We start from the raw sequence: 23,898 nt of genomic DNA, 5'->3' as shown, positions 1-23,898 counted from the left end.
CATGCAGGGCTGTGTATATCCAATTCCTATCCTAATTTGGAACGTCCAATTAATGCCAACCGCGTTCATTGGCGATCAACCCACTGCACAGGACTTGACGGGGTGTTTCCAAGAAACCACCATAAATATTGCACAATCCATCACCATCCTCCTAAACATCCCGCAGCAATATTGTTTGCTTAAGGGGCAACATGCAGGTTAATGTTTTTTAATGGATTTACAATTCTGGACTCATGGATCTTACGTCCGTGCTTGTGCAACTCTAACTTGCGCACACATAAAAAGCAATGCAATAATCTCGTCAGTATTTCTTGGCATATCTAGCAAGTCAACAGATCTCATGTATTTCTCAGTGTTCATAAAATGGATTATAATTATTTCTGAATTAGTATTCATGAATATGAATATAAAGCTACATATTAGCAACTTTACCTAACATTAGCCAACGTCGCGCGTACGGTGCGTGGTGACGCTTCAATGTTACCATGGCAGCAACGCTGTGTACAGGTGTGGAGATGGGTGAGTTTAATCGCTGCTTTTTGCTAATAATTAGTTGTTAGCTAACGTTACCAATGTGTTTACGCCACGCGATTGCTTTAAGATGACTAACTAGCTAGGTACTTTATTTTTAAACTGTACTTTACCAGTGTCATATAGCTAAATTGAATACCAGCATGCATCAATGGAACGGCTTCATTTTGCTAACCGTTAACTTGTTAGCTAACTGGCATTAGCTACCTCCTAACTGAGCAAATAAAATATTTTGTAATTTAGCAAACGTTAGCTATTTGCATCTGGCTACATAACTGAAGAGATCATACGATGATGATTGCTAACGTTAGCCAATCTAGCTTGCCTGTTAATACTAACCATAACTATAGTCTATACGCGAGCTAGGTAGCATTCCTAACCAGCAAACGTGATAATTTGCGAGGTGTGAGCCAGCAACAAGCGTATTCGAAGTTAGCTAACTTATTTATAGTTATTCACGTCGCTTGCTAACGCCTAGATAAGTTTTTTGTATACTATCTAACGTTAGTTAATCCAGTTGCCTACAGCATTCGACGTAGTAGCGCTTTAAAAAAATTTTATATGATGACCGACATGAATGTTTTCTAAAGCCCTTCGTTTTCAGTTAGCTGACAGTTAGTTACTTCTGTCGTGTCGTTCCAATGGTTTAATTTAGTCTTTATTTTTTTTAACAGAATTAATTTCCAACAAACACTTGACCCTGTATTAACTGGAATACCAACAGGTTAGGTCAACGTTGTTCAATAAAAACATTCTGCGCTCACACCAACCTGTTGCCTAAATTGAAGTGGGCATGGATAACACCATGGAATTGAACCGTCAAAATGTGATTCAGGCTGGGACATCAGACATAGGATCCAAGGAGGAACCAGAAAAATCTTCCCTTATGGAGGACGCACAGATCAGCCTGTGGAACTCCTTGGAGTCTGACACCGAAAGTCTCGCCCAGGAGAGGAGGTACCAAATGGAACTTAAGACTCGGATCCGACAGGCCAATGAAATGGTGAATCCAACAAACGGCGAGGGGGAGGAACTGGAAGAGAGTAGTGGGGAGGAAGAGAGAGACGACGAAAATGACTTGGAAGAATTTGCAGAGGAAAATCACTACATATACGATAGCCTTGATGTAGTAGCACCACAACAAGGACAAATTAATACAGTACCACATGACACCGAAGTTGGTGAGATACTGCGAGGGAAACGCCAAGACATGTTGGGGTAAATCTATGTTCCTCGAAGCTTCCTTCTCTCAGTTGTGCCAGTTACTGCTACTCGTTCGTAAAATGGTGATGCACATAGTTTAAAACAAATAATGCATAAAAATAGGTGCAATTGTATTTACCCATGTGAGTAAATTCACCATCTTTGTAGATTTATTTGAAAGGTCAAGAAAATTTCATGGTAATTATAGTTTCTTTCAGTAGATGGCGCTAATGTGACGCCTTATGTTTGAAGTTGAGATATGTGCATAGTACAGGCCACCTGTGGGTTGGTTTTTTTCCTCAAATAAATACAAACCAAAGTACAAACATTTTTTTCCCATTTCTACCTACAATAACACAAGTTTTAGTGAGTTTAGTGAGTGAACTTAGAATGAGTTTTAGTTAAAAAAATAATCCTGGACAAGACTTTGCTCAAAATAGCTGGGGGTAGTTGAACTGACTGAAATCTTATCTACCTTTTAAAACCTTGGGTAGCCCTAATACCAAAAAAACTTAAGATAGATTATACTTGAATCAATTTAATTACCCCCTGAACTCCCTCCCATCCCTCCTGTTCCCACTTCGCACAATGATTGGATAGACTTCCTATAATTAAGGCCAAAGGAGCCTATTTTGGGTAAAACAAACATTTTTGTGTTATTGTAGGTAGACATAAAAAATGTTTTTTTTTATATTTGTTTGTTATATACATGTTTACATATATACACACAAACACACACACACCACACACTGCAGATGTTATAGTTTAATTTTGTTGAAAGACAACTGTGTTGAATCAGTAAAATAATTACCTAAGTTGCATCGTTTATCATTTATTTTGTTTATCCTTCCTTGATTTATCATTTCAAAATGAAGTTGAAGAAGGTAAACAACATAATGTTTGATTAATAAATAAATAAACACTCATTTAATTAAATTATATATAGCATATAGTACAGCTGAACTAATTATCTGTAATTACTATGTAATTATGCAAAAGCTTTAACTTTATATTTTAGAATTGTACATATGATGCCTGATGTTTTGCACAGAGAATGGCATTTCTGTTAATGGAATTTAATTAGGGCTCAGCTCAGTGCTTTTGTGAAGTTAACTAAAGAGAGCACTCTTGAAACAATCCAGGTTTTCCATTGCTAAATAACAAATGAATGATTAATAGCTTTTATTCACTTACTCAGCAATGAAAAATGTTGGTGATTGAAAGGGTTGTAGCCAAGTGTCAGCAACATAGGCTAATTGGGCTCATGGAAGACCTTGAATTTCTGTCATTTCCATGAAAACTGCCTTAAATGAATGGAAATTTGATTGTATTTTGTCTGAGGTTATCACAATAAGCACTTGTTGCGCTGCCCATTAACACGCATGCACCTCTTTTGTCTGTATGTGGGAGACCCTACATTGCACTGGTGCAACAAATCCAGGAATCTGAAGTGTGGACCCTGGTCCCCTACCACTGTTTCCAGTCCCCTAGCGGTTCTGCTGCACCCCTTTTGTCTGCGTGATATCTATTTTCAAAAGAAGCAAGGATCGCGCTATTTATTTTGTTTTTGTTTGTATGGACCGCAGTCCCTTGGAGTGGCACTTAACGTACTTCTCGTCACAGCGTGATGACCAGGGTATCAATGGCCCATTTTTTTTGTTTGCTGCCGCGAAGCACCTCCAGCCAGATAACATTATCTCATAGTCTCAAAACTGTGTTAAGCTGATATCAGCCACTCTCACACATTTGGCTTCAGATAGCCTCCTTGAACCGTGCAAATTTAGACATAGAACTGTGATCATATCAGAGGGTATTTCATAGCAGTGGAAACCACAAAAAAATACACTTTCCCCCCATGTTTGTGTTTATTTTTCTTGAACCTATTCCGTATTTGCGGGAGAACAAAGGGGTCAGACAAATTTCCTACAGGACACACACAGGTCTCCTGCTCTCTCTGGATTTGTGATGAAAATACAATAACCTAAGTAGGTTTTTGCATGCTAAAGACTTCACCCAGCTGTGTGTCTGTAATGGGCTACATTCTCCAGCCCTTTTCAGTTGGGTCATTACAGTGCTGTTCCTTACCCTTTCACCCTCATTGACTGAAGTGCTTTACACCAGAACAGTTCTACATATGGCATCACAAAACGAGAAGTAGGTCTCAGTATTCAGAGCAGCACAACAAAGAAGCACTCTGCTAATAATTTTAATGAGGCCTTTTCATCAATGCTACAAGGAGCACATTAGGCAGCAATTTCAATTCACGGGCATCAGTGCCTCTGTTTTATTAGCTGAAAATTGCCTTTTTCAGAACTTGCTTCCATGCCCTATTCTTCATTTGCTTACACACAATACAAGGGATATAAGCAAGTGTAGAAAATGCTAAGAATATCAAAATATATAAATAAAAACCTTACTCTAACTATTGTATGACTACAAATATTAGTCTTTTTCATTTAAATTAATATCTATGTTCTGTATGCAAAATTTTGAAGTAGAGTTGGTTTGAACAATCTATTTGATGTAAGGCTATTTTTTTATTAAGTATTTTTTTTTATAAAGAACGACTGTCACAATCACCTTTTACTTAATAAGATTTGGCTGACATGGTGGTTAATGAGGATTTGTCTTTCAACCGCAAGACTTCTAGGTTTGATGGAGAGCACTGATGGTATATTCTCAAGCAAGGTACTGAATCGCTTTAGTGAATATACAGCTGCATCAGTGGGTGATAATTTTTTTTTACATTTTCACACTTGTTTTCAACCACAATCCTGTCCACTGTTTTTCTGAATCTGTCAGGTTGCCAAGATACCTGTGTACTGTTTTGTTGGCGTCGTTCCCCTGTCAATCTATGCCTCATCTCAAATCATACGTCTGCTCCTTAAACTTGGCAGGTATGGACCTGCGGGGGACGAATATGCGGCCTTGCGTTACGACCCCAACTGGAGGACCACCCTGAAGGGAGACCGGCCCTTTGAGGAAGGGACCCAGCTCTTGCTTGAGGAAGAGGGGTCCAATGTTTATGCCAGCCCAGGTGAAGGGAGTCCCTGGAAGGCGAGAGACCATTCCGGAAACGGGGAACAGAAGAATCGTTCTGCTCGCAGGCAGGCCCCTGCCGTCGGCTTTGCGACGGACGTGGTGCCAGACCGCTGCTCGGAGTCAAAGTCCAAGCCTCCCCCAACTCCTTACTACCCGTCTCCGCAGAGCGTCGCAGTTGCCGGGGCTGAAACCGCAGTGTCCGAACGGCAGAGTCACCATCGGACGCTTCACCGCCCTGAGTGCGCCGCTTCGAACAGAAGAGCGTTGGCTGACCCAGCCGCCGTGAACCGAACGCACGCACGGGAAAACCAGGCTGTCTTTCACGAACCAGAGGACTCTTATGAAGAGATGAATGAGAGGTATGCAAAGGAGTACCAGCTCTTCTACGAGCGAGAATCTGCCCATACCCATGAGACAACGAGCAACAACCAGGACAGCGTTTACAATGGACTGAATTGGTCCCGTCGATTGTCAAACATGAGACAAACCAAGCCCAAAAAGGACATTGTGGAACGAAACAAAATTACTCTCGGGGTCAGAACAAAACAGGCCTCCTATCTGTGTGCACACGGCCCAAAGGGAGCAAAAGAAGACCATAAGAACAAGGTATGTCATCATGCATACATGCTTCTTACTGTCTACTGACTTAGATTGATGTGAGAAGCTCTACATGTCTGTTCTTCTTGAAATTAACCCCTTCTGTTGTTTTTTTATTCATTTTTATTCATTGGCTGAACTTGTCCGATTTCTGCCCTGATTTGGACAATTAACTGTCTAGGAACATTCATGCATAATTTCCATTACCAATTTAGGACAGAGACAGATCTCCCCTGAAGCATATGATGTCACCAGCCTGCTTCTTTTCACACTACAGAGCACAGCCGAGCTCACATAGAACCCGAGGAGGAGGAAGACATTTCATGTGGCTTTCCTGATTATGATTATACACTTTGTTGTACGTCGCTCTAGATAAGAGCCACCAAGCAGCGCCACCACTTGTGTTTGGTTAAAATTGATTGTTCTTAATCAAAATGTATCGCAGTCTACTGCACTTTCATGTGGCAGGTGAAAATAAGACCAATACTGTTTTTCAGTCCAAACAAATGTGCATTTTTTCATTAAGATGAATCTTGCTCTTTTTGACAGTCTTAGACCTACATGCAATATATTTCAGCAATTTATTGGCCTGTATTTACCAGAAAAGTATTACAACAGGTGTCATGTTCATTGTACATTTAAATCAGGGCTGAACAATTCCAGTCCTGGAGGACTGGTATGTGTATGCGGGTCTCCACCAATAACCCAGGCTAAATGAGCTGATTGGCTGTATACACCAACACTGATGCACTCATAGATTAGATCACAGTGAAACGTTTTGTATATGGACAAACAGTCTTCAGTTGTTGTCATTCTTGCACTTTTTTTTTAGGGCTTAAAATAATTAAGGCCAAAAGTTGGCATGAAAACCAGAAACGGACGTGGCCACTGTTGCCAGTTTATGATTTAAATATTGAAGATCCAGTGCATGTTTTGTGTATTTGAACTTGCTGTATTCTTATAATGGACCACCAGAGGGTGCACAAACATTGCTGATAACCAGGGACATTTACATCCTTCCTTCGATGACATAGAGGTAAATAGTTCAAAATTGCTCTTTTGGGATTCCAGGCTATGATAAGAATGAGTATATATGGGGTGGGGGGGCGGGGGTTTGGGGTCAGTAAATCGTAAGGTTTTAAACACTAATTGAAAATTATTATTTCTTTATCATGTTTAGTTTTGAATGAAAAAAAACTGCCATTAAAGATTGGGTTTTTTTTAAAAAGATTCCATAAAAATATTACATGTTAAAGATTACACAAAAATTGTACCTTGGCTGAAATATTCCCAACCTTAATTGCTATGCACAAAATAATAAAATAATAAAATAAATTGTTTGCATAAAATAAAATAGTAATAACAATACTTACGCAATTTAGTGAAGCCAAAATAATTTACATCACAGTGCTCAAGATATCAGCTGCTCATTTTAGAATGCATGTTTTCATGAAACAGTAAGGGACTCGCTTATTTATATCACATAAATGCAGCTGTCAGAAATACCGATGAGGAAATGTGCTTTTACTGGTTTGTTGCATGGACAGAAATTGGAAAAGGTCATGAAGAACAGAAGTCCTATGAACACAGCTTACAATAGCAATGTCATGTCAATTGTGTAGCTGTCTCAAAAGCAGCAGAGATATTGAATAGAAAACTGTGCCATCTTGATTGTTGATGGTCACAAGTCTGAGGATTGATTTAACTCCCATATTTTTCAGCAGCAAGTGAAACAACAAATGTTAATGTTAAAAGATAACCAAGCTCACTTTGTGTTCATAGAATTTAGGCTAGGGTTTTGTATCAACAAGTTGCATATTTATGTGATTCATGAGGGATTTTGTGACGGCACCCTTATGGAACCTTATATCGCCTCTTAATAGATACACATTTGGCTCATCAGAGAAGGAAACTATCGTAACTCAGCTCTGAAACACAGACCGTTCAACTCTCATGAAAATTTGTTGACAACAGAATTGCACTTCTTATTTGTTGCAGCCCTCTTGCTCCTCTGCGTGAACAGATACAAGCGATGCATGCATGGCCTGTGGGTAACAGGCATTGCAATCAAAGTACTCTTTTAGAATCTGCAGTGAAATACTGGTATTTTGGCCTCACGGTTGACATCCTGCTGTTGCTGCTTTGGACATATGGTAGTGTCAGACATCAGTGTCTTTCAGAATGGTTTCCACAAGTTTCTCAGTTTTTTTATTTTCCGGTTTAGATAGTGGACTTTTAATAACAGGATATCCAAGTTTGATGGATCGCATTGATATCCTGCTTTCAAAGCAAAGCACTGAGAACAGCTTCCGTGCACATGCAGCTGCATTTTATCTGGTCACAGATAGTCTTTTAAGGTTAGAGAAGGTATAGTTGTACAAGGGACATTGGAAGACCAAATCATGCTAAGTGGCACATGGAGGAAGTGGGCATTCACGCACAATCAGATGCACTTGTGTGATTGCAGCGGGAGCATTACTTAAGCTACAAATGCGATGAATGTTTCCATCTCTCAGGATACATTTTCTGAATCAGTGCACAAATGCATATAAACCAATGGTTTCCCTGTCTCATGGTTACACAAAAAGGGAAACTTGAAGATCAAGTCCGTTGTGACACGCCTGCCTCAAACACTTTAAGTTTTGGTGCCAATGGGACTTGGACTACATTTCAATAAGCTTTTTGAAATGAAAACACAGCTTAAAAACCAAACGTCTCTTAACCCTGGATGCAGGCTTTCAGTCCTGATTGTTTGAATATGTTTGCAAATGGCAAATTTTAATTGATTCACCCAGGAGCACAGAAAGGAGTGGCGTGCTCTGAATTGGGCTGGGAAATTAATTTGGCAGAGAAAAGCACTTTTCAATTGCCGTCTGCGCAAAAAAAAGTGAAAGGCAAGCATGTCTGGTTATATGAGATTATCTGTACAACAGTGGCTATTAAGAACATCAGAGAAGCAGGGTTACCAATCGCCTTTTAAATATCTGTGCACCTGGGTATAATTGACTGCCGCCGTGGATCTGTGCTCCGTGGCGTATGCAAGTTTGCTGTATTTTCAGCATTTGCCAACCCATCTGAGCCCAGCACTAACATAATGTTTGGTATCAGTCCGATTTGCATACTCAAGGGTCATTGGTATTGTGGACCCGCACACAACAGGGCTTCCCCCTCCCCGACTGTCTGTGTTGTTGTCTCTGATTAGGCTCCTGTGGGCTTTCCTTTGCTCGTGCCCTACCAATATCATTCAGAGGGAGCGCTCATGCTGGACAAAGGCTCCGCTAAAGCACTTGCCAGTTTAACAAATTCATTTTCGGTTAATGGCCGGTTTTGTACAAGGGCTGGAATTCAACACCTAACACGATTCCTTATGTTATATGAACCTGTGCTATAAATGCTGTCTGGTCTGCATTATAGCTTATGCTATAATCTAGATAATGAGATAATGAGAAAAATATTATAAATACTGTCTTTTGGTATTGTTTTTAGCTACTTGTGCTACGTCTGAAGCGTGTATTGGACGTAATTGCCATTGTACAATTTCTATGGCTTCAGGAAAAGGATCTTGAAAATGCAAAAATTACAAATCTACATAAAGTAGTTATGTTGCCTGTTTTAAGAAGGGACATCCATACAGTATAATTTTTAATATACTTGTTTAATAAGTTGTTTTTTAAATAATGTTTGGAGATCTGATGTAGGCTATAGCACAGCCTATTTTGACATTTACAGTTCTGTGGAGCTACAGCAACAAGACGATATGGTGTCATTACAAGCATAAATGATCAGTGTCTGACCTGATCTTCATGTTCAGATGGTCTTGTTATGAGCTGCATAGCGGTTATTTCTTTGTCAGCAGTGCCCTTGAAATGGAGGAAAAGCCTGCTGGGCTCAGTGTAATCACATTAAATTTAAAGACATCATCCAAAGGACAGCTAAGTGTGCTATTTGGGTTTTTAAAAGGCACTATTTTGTCTTTGACTGAGAAAGGGATGGTGGGGGGCGGGGGGGCGTTGGGTGTGGGTTCTTCCTCATTTACTCCCGATAATTAGAGATGTTATTAAATGTACACAATCTCGTAATGCTCCAACTTTTGCCAGCAAGCGACCGGAGTCATGATGACATCCAGGCAGAGGCCCTTTGATAAAGACAGAGGTAGCAGAGCAATCTTCTGCCATTGCACTCAGCCCGAGTCCCTCGCTATCCCTCAGGCCCTCACTTCAAAGCCAGGAACATAATGTACAGTCTCTTAATAGCTCTAGACCAGGGCTCAGGGGCTCTCCGCCACTGTATGCCATACCTCCGCGTAAACACCTAATCAAGATTGCCCGGGCAGCCACAATAGCCACCAAATGCAATTCAAGATCCGCGGGCCTTTGAAGTCTTCATTGCCAAGCTGTGTTTCCCGGTCTCGAGGAAAATGACATGCTGCGATTGCTGCCCTTTGTTGTGGCCCCTCTACATGGGGGGGGGGGGGGGGGGGTGGTTGGAGGGGGGCAATTACAGACCTCAATTTAACAGAATAGATATTACGCAGCTTACAATGCTCCAGATGCAATTTGGCTTTATCATTTCCGAGATTTCGATTGGGATTATTAAAATGGTTGACAAAAGGCGGGGGGTGTGGGGGGGGGGGGGGCGGGATAGGGCAGGCAGAGGTCGCGCCACGTCTCGCCACGGAGGGAGTAATGAGAGGGCACCCAGTGCCCGCCGCAGAGCCGTTGACACCGGTTACGCGAGGCGCCTTAGGGCAATGGTGTCACCGGAACCTGGCTGCCACTGCCCCCCGTGCCATCCGAGCAGGAGCCGGCCCTTCCCTCCCTCAGAGCCCCCTCTGCTGTCTCTCCCCTGGAGAGGCGGCGTATGAACCTTTGAAAGTGTAGCATTTAGCCCACGTTTGGTGCATTGTTGAGCTTTCCCACAGGTGCCATGCTATTTCTCCTCCGATGTCATTCACTTTTTTCCAGGTGCACAGCTTCTGATGACAATCCCATACTCATGACTTGCTAGAGGCTGTCGAGAGTATTATAAATAAAATGCAGCGGGTTTCAGCTTTTATTTAAGTAGGAATTACAGTATTTTGTATATATAGCCCCCCCCTTGCCTCCCCAATTCTTAAAATCTTAATTATTTAATTGGCTCAATTATATTTTCTGTGGACAAATGTCAGCTCAAGATATGATTGAGTTAATTAAATAATTAAGAGCAGAAGTTGGTGCAAAATCCCGATACAGATCAGCCTTTCACCCAAGGGTGCATAAAAAGGGCAGATCCAATTCCGGATTTTGTGCCAGCTTCTGCTCTTATTTATTTAATCAGCTCAATTATTTCTTGGGCTGACATTTGTATAATTAACAGTTAAAGGCTCAGGCTGCAAGTGTATTCTAAACATTTTACACTGCTACAGGGGTGAACCAGTGTAGTTTACAGAGCTATTTTACAGAAAACTATAACTAAGGAACAACCAGGACTGGAGTTGTGCAACCCTTCTTTAACTAGTCAATCACCAGTTGTAATCGTACTGTAAAACAAAAATTGTCTGTGTGTACATCGGACTGTATAGAACAACATATGAACTGTTCAAAGTGTAAGTAGTTTTGAGATAAATAGACATTCATTTTAATTCTTAATTAAATCAACATATTCAGACATAAGCCATGTAGTATAGCAAGTCTTTGTTGTTACAAAAGTATACCAAGGTTACATTACGAGTGTCAAATGTCAGAAAGATCTGAGAGGTCATGGTTAAAAAGGGTCCATTTTCCCCTGGAATGACTCTGTACTGCTTGGAAGAGAGCGGTCTCGGTACTGTGCAGTTTTCTAAAACCGGATTGGATTGAAACTTCTCAAAGAGATCATTTCTGGTCATAAAAGTTAACAGTCGATTTGCGCCATTTTCTCTAAGACTTTTTAAACAGGAATTGTAATTTAGAGATTGGTCTGTAATATTTTAAGGACAGAGGGTCAAGATAGGGTTTTTTCAGGAAAGGTTCAACCATCACAGTTTTAAAATAAGCAGATTCAGTGTCAGAAGTTAAAGATTTGTGAAGAAACAAAAAAAGAGTAAAACAAATGGAACTTGCAAGGAAGGGCACATGAAGAGGGCTTCATCTTAGCAATGACTTCACCTCATGAAAATGATGGTATTAAAATATGCAGAATTTTCATTAGAAAAAGGTATGTTTTGAGTTTCTGGGATGACCTGCACTCTGATATTGTCTATTTTATTTGCAAAAAACTTTAAGAATTGTTCACATTTCTCTGGGGATGCATCGACCGATGCTTGGGGAAGCATCTATGGTATGGTCAATCAGAGAAAAACTAACCTTTTAATTGTGGCATAGGCCTATGGACAGATAAGACTAGTATTAAATGTACCAAGGTGATGGAAACTGTAGAAAGAAAGGAACTGCTCGTGATCCAAAGCACCCCCCTCATCTGTGAAACATGGTGAAACTAGTGCTATGGCTTGGGCATGTATGGCTGCCACTGTAACTGACTCACTTGACTTTATTGATGATGCAGAAGGATGAATTCTGAATTGTATTGAAACATCTGCTCAGAGGCAAAACACACTGCTAAAGCAATCAATGATTTTTTCAGGGCCAAACAATGGAATGTTCTTCATTGGCAAATTCAATCACCCATCCTGAATCCGACTGAACATGGGCTAAACTTGCTGAAGAAAAGACTGCAGTCAAAATACCCCAGAAACAAACAAGAACTAAAGATGGCTGCAGTATAGGCCTGGCAGAGCATTACCAGGGAAGATACACAGTGTCTCGTGATGTCTGTGTTTCACAGACTTCAGGCAGTCATAGAATGCAAAGAATTTAGACCAAGTACGAAATATGATGCCTTTATTTCAGATTGCTATTTTGTCCAGTTATTTTTGCTCCTGTAATATGGGGAGATTATGTATAAAAAGGGTTTTAATTCCTACACAGATCACCCAATATGGATGTCAGGACCCTCAACTTAAAGCTTACAGTCCACACGTTAACCTCATATGCATTGTTTTATTTTAAATCCCATGTTTTGGAGTACAGAACCAGCAAGACTGTGTCTGTGTGTGTGTTTGTGTGTGTGTGTATTCCGGTCTTTTTTAATGATGTGGTTTTACTGCACCACTTAGGTTTTATGTTAACTAACAGGTGATGGAGGCTTGCCCAGATCCGGTGGTTTTCTGTAGGAGCACGGGGTCCAAGTCCCATTTCGGCTGTAACCGGTAACCAGCTCAGCTTTGGGGCGATTAGCAGCTATCACCCATCTGTGAATGTGCCTGTAATGGAGAGGCCAGCACCACGTGATTAGTTCCCCGCGTACCTGCCCTTTCCGTAAATAGACAGATCAGCATGGTGGTGCATTTATTGATGGATATATTACAACTCAATCCACTCACTGCGGCTTGATATTCTGTGACCTTCGCCTATTCACACTTTTAGAATTAGCAGCATTCAATAACGAACCCTTCAAGCTGTCAGTTCTATCGATCGGACCGGTTTGCTCTTAGCAGCCAAGGGGGCCCGAAGTCAACTAAATGATTTTCATTACAGCATTAGTACTAAATGTGTCCTCTGATCTGCTGCTTTTACAAAATTGAAAGCATCGCAACATGCACAGGACTGTAATCTGAGTATTTATGACATTTTTCTGAAATGAACAGCATGAATTCATGTATTTTCGTAAATTTGTCCTCAGTTGAGTCAAACCATGTTGTGCTTTGTCCTTTTCTGAGAATAATATATTCCTGCAAGGGTCCTCTTTTTTGTTCCTCTGTTGCTACACAACAATAAGGATTGGGTGGTCACTGAAATGAACTAAAAATGTTGTGTTAGAAACTCAAAAAATATCTACTATAATCATGGTTTGTAGGTGGCAATGGCCTATGGAGTGGAGTGGGGGGGGGGGGGGGGGTTTGCAGGTTGTCATGAATGCAGCGCATTCCACCTTCCCCTTTTTTCCTTTGGTTTTTTCCTCCGTACAGATGCTGCCCCAGGTGACCCGCTATCGCTCATGCCAACAGCCGGCCCTGATTCTAATGCATTTCTACAGTTTAAAATAAAGCACACTGCAGTTAGATTGAACAGGTCCCCTAATGTGTGACAATGAATGTAAGTGAATTCATTGTTTGTGCCTATAGTTTAAGGATTGAAACCGGGACTTTCTGAAAAATGTTTTGAAATTAGGGTTTTTTTCATTACAAATTTAATTACAAATAAAAAATCTTCCATGCATGACAACACAAACAAGCCACTGTGATTGAAAGATACACTGCTTGTTTTAAAACTAGTTTTTAAATTAGTTTTTCTAAGCCTCAATTTCTGGGACAACTTCACATGCAATATATGAGAATGATGCGAGCGTCTGTGGTTGAGAAATAAAGTGCCGGCTCTAGAAGTGGAAAGAAAAGGCATTTGCTAGCTTTGCATAATAATATCAAGTCTCCCAACAACACCCAGGGAAGTGAAGATAACCTACAGGAGGGGCAGGTAGACCCAAAGAGCGAGAATAATGCCTTTCTTACCTGGCGTCCACAAAATCACTTCAGAAAATCCAGTCGGAGCTGGCTGCAGTAGACTGCTTTTCTTTCTGTGCTTCTGATAAGAGTGATAACTTTGTGTGCCATTCTAAGGGATGTTTAGAAGCAGAAAGGCCTTTCTCCGTTTGTTCGTTGCCACAGATAAGGAAACGGTTAAGAAACAACTCAGAGGACGTGCTGTGTGTCTCCAAAATAAGCTTGATTGGGAAAAAAGTAATAATAAGCCTAGGTTGTTTATATAGGCCAAGTATACTTCATGTCTTTTTATATATAATAACAGGCCTTTTTCTTTTATTGCCAACATTGCGTATTTCACTAGTTTTATTTAGGCAGTTTTTTGTTTTTTGCAGAGGGATAGTGAATTATTTTGCTGTTTCTGAAATGAAATTCTGCTTCAGTATAGGTCTGAAATTTGTTTATATGAATCTCATTACCTGCATTAAGACTTAGGCCAACTTGCGGCATGTGCATCATGTTGGACATTGAATGCTTGCCATTCTTTCATGTTTATACCTCATTTACCTTTTAGCAGGAGCCAGAAGCCGTGGAAGAGATAATCCAGCATCAGTATTTAGACCCTGAACTGAGGTGGCAACTGAAAACACAGATGCTGAAGGTATGACCTGACACTAATCGTTTTTTTTCCAACACCCTCGCAGAGCTATAGCAAAATGCTTCGTTCGCGTCCTAGTTCGTCGTTAAACTTAGCTTTAAATGTCGTAAGCTCTCTTCCTTTTCTTTTTTCTTTGGTTTGCATGAGGCGTTTTAGCTCATTTCCGCACACACTAAGTTTAGCAGGATTTCATCTCGGCGGCGACAGACACAATTTCTGCCATGCTTGTTGAGGCACAATGGAGCCTCTGAAATGTCTGAAAAGGAGGCTCTGCAGCCGAACGAGGGAACGGAGAAGCATCATTATTTTGAGCACTTGAGCGGTCACCCTAATGCTGGCAGGGAGAGGAGCGTAAATATTTTCCCATTACAATGGTGAAAGCTGGTGTTTGTCAAATCACAGGCATTAGATGCGGAGGCACAGCCAGTAATCTGCCGGAATAATCCGTGAGTCCTCTGCACACGGCCCGGTGCTTGGAGGGGGGGGGGGGCAAGGAGAGAAGGAAGAAATAAAATGAGAACAAAATGATATAAAATCCCCAGAAAACACCCCCCTCCCACCTATGACAATAACCATGACGATGATGACATTGATTATGTAAGGAAAATATATTTATCCTAATTTTAGAACCTTCCAGCTGCACAAGAAAAATCTTCTCATTTCTGCTCATGATTAGATCTTGTGCTTTGCGCACTAGTATTTTCCATTAGTTTTCTTGCAAGGTTGATTCGAGATGTGCTTGCTAGATGGTTCTTACCCACCGAGTTAATCATGTCTTGCAGAAGGAAAGATTTGAAGTATTTGAAGTTTCCCTGGTTTTTAGAATGATTCATTACAGTTGTTCTTTTCAGTGGTCATAGTAGTCAGTAAGTTTATGGATTTTGTGTTGCGTCAGTGCTCTCCAAATTCTTAACATTGCATTATTACTGTAGCTTCAGACTCCAGAGAGTTATTTTAAATTGAGAATTATTTTAAATTGAGTCAAATAATTAGATACGGAACAAGCTTACGTTTACATACAGTTGTCCTGTTGCTGTGAATAGACATGGCCTTTCGATTCAGCTATGATAAACCCAATTCCCTGCAACAACTGACAACTCTCGCAACAGGTCCACAGAGAGAAGAAGAAAGGGAAGAGAGAAGGTCTCCCCATCGCCCAGGCCCCCGGCAGCGACCAGAGTGAGAGGGTGAATCCCAGCGTCCCCCAAGATGGACGCGCCGCTAGGATGCCCGGCCGCCTTCAGCAACCGGGACACGCCGAGGTCCTGGTCATCAACGAGGCAGACCCCGGCGGCACGCCCCTCTCCGAGGCGCTGCCGAATCCACAGTGGCGACCGGACCGCCCACCCTACTCACTGAACACTCCCACCCTCAACCTGAACATCAACCTCAGCGCATCTGGAGACATGGCACCCTTCTTGGGCCAAGAACACAAGCGCACCAGCCTCAAGCTCTCCTCTCCCCACGGTCCTTCACTGGGGACCCGACCAGGCCTTTCTTACCATGTTCCCATGAGCGGTCACTATGACCCGGCGCAGCTGGCCTACTACGGTCCTGGGTATCTCCCCGCGGTTCCTCAGCCAGCCCTGCCTGGTGACTGGTTTCCAGCTCAGCAATTCCAGGGGACGGCCTTTCTGCAGCAGGGCAGCAGAAGAAGACCCAGAGAGGTGCCTCCACTCTGGGATCAGGACAGTCACTCGCTCCCAGGAACGGATTCTGACCGTGCTTGGTCAGTTTGAGCTTCTCATGTCTGTTATCAGTGTTTCCCCATGGAAAATTTTTATTAGCGGGCAGTGGTGTGGACAGGGGTCAGGAATGGGCGAGGGAGGGGGGTGAGGTGTGCGTATGGGCTGTGGTAGTGTTTGCACGGGCAAAAACATGCAATCAAAAAGCGTGCGTGGTATATGAGTAGTCTCGGCTCAAATCAATGGTGACACCAGCTCTTCGGTGACAGGTGAATAAATGATGGTAAATCCAAGTACCCAACCCTGAATCACCCATGGCCAACACCACTGTTTGTTCTGCTCTTACGAAGCCTTGCTTTCATTAGCAGTACTGCTACTATAGCAGGCATCTCGCTATCACTATTACTTGTGTCCATTATTTCCCTGTATTGACCTAGATATTTGCCAGATGAATATTGCAACCAATGAGGAAGTAACTATAAACAAGGAAATGGATGGAGTCGTTGTTATGGCAACCATAAGCAATGTCTCATCTCGTCGCTTTGATGTGAACAGACAGTTTTAGAATGTTTCAAATTATGAGTTTTGTGAAGTGTCGCTGGTTGCAGCTTGTGGCGTCGCAAATCTTTGGTTTGAACTGGCTTTTAAATTGCATGGGAATGTAAAGCAGTCTTTAGGAAAAGAAATTCTGAATTTAAAACCGCAGTTCTCCTGAAAACTTACTATTCTATGTGACTGTAAAGTGAACTTTTGTTGTGCTATGCACGTTTTCATTTTGAATTGCATTTGCATTGCGGTAAAATAGAAACTGTTGATGGGGCGGTCGGACATTAGTGGGCGTTCCTTACAGAAATAAACAACAAAATACAAAAAAAAACTTTTTGGGCGGGGGCAAATATGCTTGGACAGACCTCCCGAATAAAGTCAATGTATGGGGAAACGCTGCTATCATAGTGTGTGAGAAAAGGGAGCAGGTTGTGTGTCTGATCTCTTAGAGTGAATTTCAAATGGAGATCAGACGTACAGTATAAACCACTCAACTGGAGATTAGATATATAAACCACTCCCTTTCCTCACACACTATGCCAAACATGTAGAAAGGGAGTAGTTTATGTTTCATCTCCAGTTCAGTGAACTTCAAAACTGTCAGCACAGCAGGTTCTAATGGAGCGCTTCCCAAAAACAGAAAACTGTAGTCATCTCCAGTACCCTTATACTGCTTGAACTTGCATTGAAAGTTTGCTGGGCTCAATTCTGGAGTGTAGGTAGTAATGGATTTTGTTCATTTTACAGGATGGCAGCTGCCATGTTTCAGCCTGCTGGCGAGAGGAACCAGTACCTGAGTTTGGGTGAGCAGCATGTTGAGCTGCGGGCCCAACACAGGCTCCCAGCGCAAAGTCCGGCGTCTTACACAGTGCTCCCCCCTATTGGGGAAATGGTGACTAGTGATTCTGAGCTGAGCAGCCAGAACACCAGGCAGAAAATAAACGGCATGCATCGGAGCAGCTCAGAAGGTTACCTAGCTCAGCTGGAGAAACAGAAGCAGCTGAAGGAGAAAACGACCTACAAGGTGTGTGTGTGTGTGCGTGTGTGCGCGCGTGTGCATGTGCGTGTGCGCAAAGATTGTGCACGCACATGTACATGTGCGTATGCTTGCTCCATTCTTTGTAATAAGTTTTAATACTTATGTTTAATATTTATGGTCCAAGTATAAAAAGACTGTCTTCTGTATATCCCTGTTTATTCTGACAAACAGATCTTGTAAATGTACGTTCTGACAAACCATTTACGAGAACTTCCATTAAATCAGGGCCTTTGTTTGTATTCACGGCTGATTTGGGTTATTTTATAGTTGTTACCTAACTCAAAAGGACATAAAGAAATGCAGTATAAATGGTACTTGTATTACAAACACTGAGCATTGTATCAGAAATAATGTCTTGTAATGAAGTCCGTTACAAATTGAATGAATGAGGGGCCCTTTTGATGTGCACATCAGGGTAATTGCATCAGTAATGCAAGATGCAGTTAATTGTTATGAGATGATGACATAAGACTGGCACAAAGACGTACATGAGCGTATTAGAGGGTAAGGTGATTAGAAGAAAGCCCTGTCTTTGAGTCCCTGAACTAGTCCCTTTGTCATTTGTCAGAGTGAACCCTGCAGACATCTCCCACTAGAGTGACACACAAAACATGCAGAAGTGCCTTTAAAGAGACATTGTTAATTTCAGCTGCAGTCAGAAATAAACACACACACTCACACACCCGCAAACGGATACTCAGACTTTATTAGTAAATGTTATAACCTGAAATACTGTGTAATGAAATACAGTGGTGTAGGAGTGTTCATATCAGCTAGTAAGGTCTGTGGAAACTTGCGGGGACTTACACCCCGACAATCAATGTCAGCCCAATCGAGGCAGCACTCCTCCTGCTCTTTTCATCCGCCCTTGCTGGGGCGATGTAGAGGGCGATCCTGGTATCCCCGGCAAAGAAAACACAGATTCTCTGACATTGTGTTTGACGAGATTTGGGGATAAATTTCTTAAAAGGCATAGCACGGGAGCTGGAGGGAAGAGATCAGAGCGAGAGGCCAGGGCCACGGTCTCCATGACCAATGGCTAATTTAGGAGTGGCCCGAAAACCGTGGAGGAGCCAGTCTGATCTGGAATGATTAGCCCCCTTTGTCCCGGACGGCTTGTGTATTGCTGCTGGAGTGCACCTCAGACGCGCAGCAGATTAACTGCTTAGCCCAGAGCGGCGGGAAGCTGCTCTCTGGGCCCTGGGACTCTTCACGGGTGTCCAGCACAAACACTTGTTCTTTTCCCCCCCCTCACGCTTGTGAACAAGCGCATACCTTTTTATCCAATATTTAAAACAAGACGCAAGCATAAAGTAGGCCCTCAGACCGGCTTTGAATATATGAATGTGTGTGTATGTGTGCGATTGTGCGGGCCGGCGTGTGTCCTGCCTGGTGTGTATATTTCTACTAGTTTGTGTATTGTTGCAGGCATACACTCTAAAAGACTACAAAGCCCTCAAACAGGATGTTAAGCTTGGTGGACTTGGACCAAATTACGAAGTAACACCAATTACAGTAAGTGCCTTTCCCCCTCATGCCGACAGAAATTACATTTGTCTGCATCAACCGAAAATCATTTTGCTAGAGGTTGGCGGGTGGTTTTAAACAAGTAAAAATATAAATGGGACCCAGAAATTACATTTGTCTGCGTCAACCGAAAATCATTTTGCTAGAGTTTGGCGGGTGGTTTTAAACAAGTAAAAAAATAAATGGGACCCAGAGATTACATTTAAGGGATTTTCACTTTCGTAGGGGAATGCCGTGCAATCAAAGAAACCATTATGAGGCAAATCCATGAGTGCTTTTTGAGATGTTGTAAAGATTACGTATTTGTAACATGATAATGTGGGGGGGAATAAATGAATAAAGTGAGGTCACGCATATTTTTGTGACTTGTTAAATAAAAACCTTTTCCCCTGCTTTAAGTTGTGTGATTAGTGAAAGTCTTTTATCAGTCTAGCTGAGAGAAGTTCACTGGCATTCTTTATGACTCTAGCCTTCTGTGTCTATGTGTTCTTAAGTATGTGCACGCTAAATAGACCGCATAGTGGATTTGTTTTCGAACATGTTTGCTAGCAGGGCCAGTCTGACAAAACCTTTTCTCTAACTGAGAAGGGAGTGAATAGTTGGTTTTAGGCCCCACAGCAGAGAGGTGATCCTCATAGGAGAAGTGTGGACATTAATTAAACCTCCTTTTGTTACTTCCTACCCCTCTCTTTCAAAAACCGTCAGGCAGAGAAAATTAGGCAACGGCAGCGGTATTCAGACAAGGTCCGCGAGCACAACAAGAACATAAGCAGAATCCCCTTTCTGCCGGCCCGAAACCCTGGGGGTGGGGTCGCCGCGGAGAACATGGTTCCCAGGAGAAAGGTGAGAGCGCATTCCTGGGGATGACCTTGCACTCACTCGACAAGGCGAACATTCGTTAGCGTTAGCTAGTGTTTACAAACATGTCTAAAAATAGCTGATTCCTTGATGTCATTTTTAAAATGAATTTGGCTGTTAAAGTTCATTTTAATAATGTGATATTTATTCTCAACTTTTAGAAACATTTGAAATTGCCTTGTTGTTGCAACCATCTTAAAATAAACATCATCAGGGAGCAAAATGAAGCCATCAGTTTGAAATTGTCCAAAAGTAATTGTTACAGGGGTATATAGCTGGCTGGGTACGTTCTCCTTGTTGAGTGCTTGTTAGGTGGAGGTTCATCCACATCGCTATACACAAACTGTCTGAATATTCCCCCTTTTCTTCAGATGTCTGAATCTACTCAATATAGTGCCAAATGCAGCCATTTAGGTCCTAATTACTGGTTATTCCGTTTCTGTTTGATTTAGAGGGGCACAGTCCACACCAAGGGCACCCCTGCCTCTCAAAGAAATGCGAAGGCCTTGTTGTGATGGTTGCTCTGCAGCAGTAACAGGAGAGAGAGACACCTATTTGAGTCAGATAATGGGGCACTCACCTCATCCCCCAAGCACCAAAAGCCGAGTAGATGTTCCATTTGTGAACCGGGCCCAGATTTTAAACCCGCTTTTTTTTCTTTTTTCTTTTTTTCTCTCCCCCCGTTCTTTCGACGAGGCCCTGGAGTACGCCAGGAGCATTCCGAAACCCAAGCCCCCCGCCGAACCGAAGAGCGGCGACAGCGCCGGGGAGAACGACTTCCTCCACGAGCGCGCCCAGTACCTGGAGCACCTGGACCTATCCCAGCTGGCCCGGCTGGAGATGCTGCAGAAGCGTCACGAGGAAGAGAAGCAGGTGGTGGCTCATTTTAAAGCCCTGCGTGCAGTGTAATCTGCCATCGATTATGTTGTGTCACGGGTGTTGGCAGGAGACATGATAGGAACATGACCACTTTAGCTTATTGACCCTGATGTGAGATTTATAGGCACTTAAATGGAGGCTCCCTACAGCCTCAGAATACACCCTTGAATGAATGATTGAACTATTTTTTTAACACACTGTAGGTTAACAGATTTTAGTGACACAAATAAATCTTTCAATTAGGAACAGTACATAGCAGAACATGACGTGCTAAATCAACATTGACTGAGTACCCTTTTCCATGAGAGAGTGCATGTTATCTCTTTTCAAATCCTATATGCTGCTTTACAGTTCAGTTAACATTGAATGTGTCGCTGTGTATTTCCACGTCTGTTTTTCATGTGTTTAGCCTGTTAAAAAAATTTTCTCCTGTGTATATACAGCACAAAATATGTGCCTTGATTAATGTGACCTATCCTCTGTTATTTGAAGGGGAAATGGATACCGTGTGCAATAACGCTGTTATGCGAGTTTTCGAAAAATATTTCTCACATACAGGAAGCGAGCTTTCGACTGAGAGCCAAAGCGGAGAATGCCGCAGAACAAATCGCCGAACAAAATGCATCCCGCCGTCCATATCCGTGATCATACAATTACGATTTGGCTGCCCGTCAAGATGCACGTGGGGTAAAGGAACACGATAAACCGGGGAGCGTTTGGGTTGAAAGGCCCGTGCTGGTTTCATCTGAGGAGGCAGTGATTCATTAGACGGCTCTCTGCCCTTGTTCTTGGTTCCACCGCGGGTCCGCCTCCATTCACCCAGCACGCACCTGGTAGCACTGTTAATCTAGTAATAATCTGCGTTTTTTTTTGTTCCCTCCCCTGATTATCCCTCTGAATATTTCCTTTCCGCCCCCTCCTTTCGCCCATTAAAATAAAAAATGGGTCAAAAATGGTGACACTTTGAAGCCGTCCTGATTAGGGCCAGCAAACTTGTTTTCTATATTTTAAAGTGATAATTCTACCTCCATAAAACAATCTCAAGCACCTATTTCTTTAATGGAACCTTTAGATGATTATCAAAGAGCTATTTACCCATATGTAATATTTTAATTAGATTATGGTCTCTATTTAACCCATCATAGCTCCTTTGATGCTCTGTGTTTTTAGTGTTAAGCCTCTGAAGCGAGGGACTAATAAATACCGGACCTTTTGAATTAATGAGAAATGATGCCTTTCCCGGCCCAACTCTCTTTGCATCCCCCCCACACACACCCCCTCCTCTGCCATAGAATTCAGTTAATTGAAGGGGTCTCTCACCACGACACATGAAGGAGGCTAAATTAGCATCCCTTTTAGCGACTGGAAAGCCCGGACTGACGCACTGCCTTTGATCTGAGGACAGAGCTGAAGGAGGCAGCGGCCCCCGTGAAAATGAGCTGATGGCCTGGCTATTAGATGAAAATGCAGATGCGTCCATGTGTCGCAAAATGCTTAATCTTTTAATTGATCACCTTCCGCACGGCCTATTCTCTTCACGCTTTTTATTTTCCCAGTAAATCAGAATCACATTTTGAAACAAAATGAATTGCTTTTCAAAGTAGGGGGGGGGGGTCTGCATATTCTCTTCTTTTGACAGGAAAAAAAATCACCCCCATTAATGTAAACCTCCCAAATGAATGGGAACTGCCTCCTGCTACACATTTAAATGACTATGTAAGCCCTCTAATGGTTGTCATTTGCTGTGAAGGGCTGTCTTACTCTGTGTGTGCGCGCGCGCGCGTGTGTGTGTGTGTGTGATTGTGTTTGTGTCTGTGTTTAAGGAGACTTTTCAAAAGAAAAGGGCCAAGTGTGCACCTTGCTTCTTTTGATGTTCTTGTTAAATACTAATGCAAATTGTTTTCCTTTTTGTTGTTGTTTTGGGGAGAAACCGAGTAGGTTTTTCAAAAAAGAGACTAAAAAACCGCTGTCCTCTGTCTGATAGCAGTAATGATCTCATTTAAAAGCTCAATATGTAGACCGGGAAATGATAAATCATCAAGAACAGGCTTTGAAAATGTTATGGACTGATGCTTGTATTTCTTCCCTCACTATGCTTGTAGCAAGTACAGAGCTTCCTGTATATAAGGGTACTGCAACCATTTAGAGAAGACCAGCCTTAACCCTTCATTTTGGTCAAATATAATTACATCATGTTTTATAATGTTTTAATTTGCAGGTGAAATTTAGTGCCTTCAGGAAAGCTGCAGTACTGTGAAATGAACTTAGTCTCGATCCACACAGGCTAGCATTGCTGATATGGGTGTGTCTAAAAGGAATGCATCCTCCGGGGATGATGGAGACCTGATGACATGCTGTGTGTAGACACATCAGCTCCTTGCTGTCTTCACATTTCACAATGGAAAACAGCATGGCAAAAACACCCTTGGATTACGAACAGAAGGTCACATTTTATATTTGCTCAAAACGACTGCTTGGCTCCTTATTCATGTCCAACAAATAAAACCAGCAATTTGTGTGAAAAAGATCACTTTATGCCTTATTGTTTCGATACAGCGCGTAAGTGGTGGCATATCTGCAAACCATGTTGTATGTTTAACTATCGTGCAGGTTTTTCAAATAGATTGTGTTCTATGTCAAATATGGTTTACCATTTGGTCGAGCAAAAACAGTTTCAAGTTTAAAAAAAAATGTCATATAGAATTATGTAATATCAAGTCGGGAAATGAGCTTGATTTGAAGGAAGCAAGGAAATTGTTTTATGTATATTTTAATTTAAGATTTATTTGGCGAATGTTTTGTTTTTTACATCATGTTTTAATTCTACACGAGAAGCTGT

The 23,898-nt window shown here is 42.0% G+C and overlaps 1 protein-coding gene across 5 annotated transcripts; it reads left to right on the top strand.

Moving 5' to 3' along the window:
* The first annotated feature begins 143 nt into the window (after positions 1-143).
* On the top strand, positions 144-23,586 carry jhy (junctional cadherin complex regulator). 5 transcript variants are annotated; one of them, XM_064351113.1, is made up of 9 exons: positions 144-519; positions 1,206-1,749; positions 4,632-5,382; positions 14,445-14,528; positions 15,635-16,254; positions 17,504-17,780; positions 19,224-19,310; positions 20,028-20,165; positions 20,877-23,586. In XM_064351113.1, exons 2-9 carry the CDS (start codon positions 1,325-1,327, stop codon positions 21,087-21,089), a joined length of 2,595 nt encoding a protein of 864 aa, XP_064207183.1. In that variant the 5' UTR covers positions 144-519; positions 1,206-1,324; the 3' UTR covers positions 21,090-23,586. The 5 variants fall into 5 exon arrangements, with proteins under 5 accessions (XP_064207183.1, XP_064207182.1, XP_064207179.1 ...); XM_064351112.1 differs by having other exon boundaries at positions 146-519; positions 1,256-1,749; positions 14,442-14,528; XM_064351109.1 differs by having other exon boundaries at positions 146-519; positions 14,442-14,528.
* Positions 23,587-23,898: the final 312 nt, after the last annotated feature.

Source organism: Anguilla rostrata, chromosome 9 (genome assembly GCF_018555375.3).
Source record: "Anguilla rostrata isolate EN2019 chromosome 9, ASM1855537v3, whole genome shotgun sequence".
Taxonomy (NCBI): domain Eukaryota; kingdom Metazoa; phylum Chordata; class Actinopteri; order Anguilliformes; family Anguillidae; genus Anguilla; species Anguilla rostrata.
The sequence above is the reverse complement of the archived record's forward strand: the minus strand, read 5'-3'. Positions and strand labels throughout refer to the sequence as shown.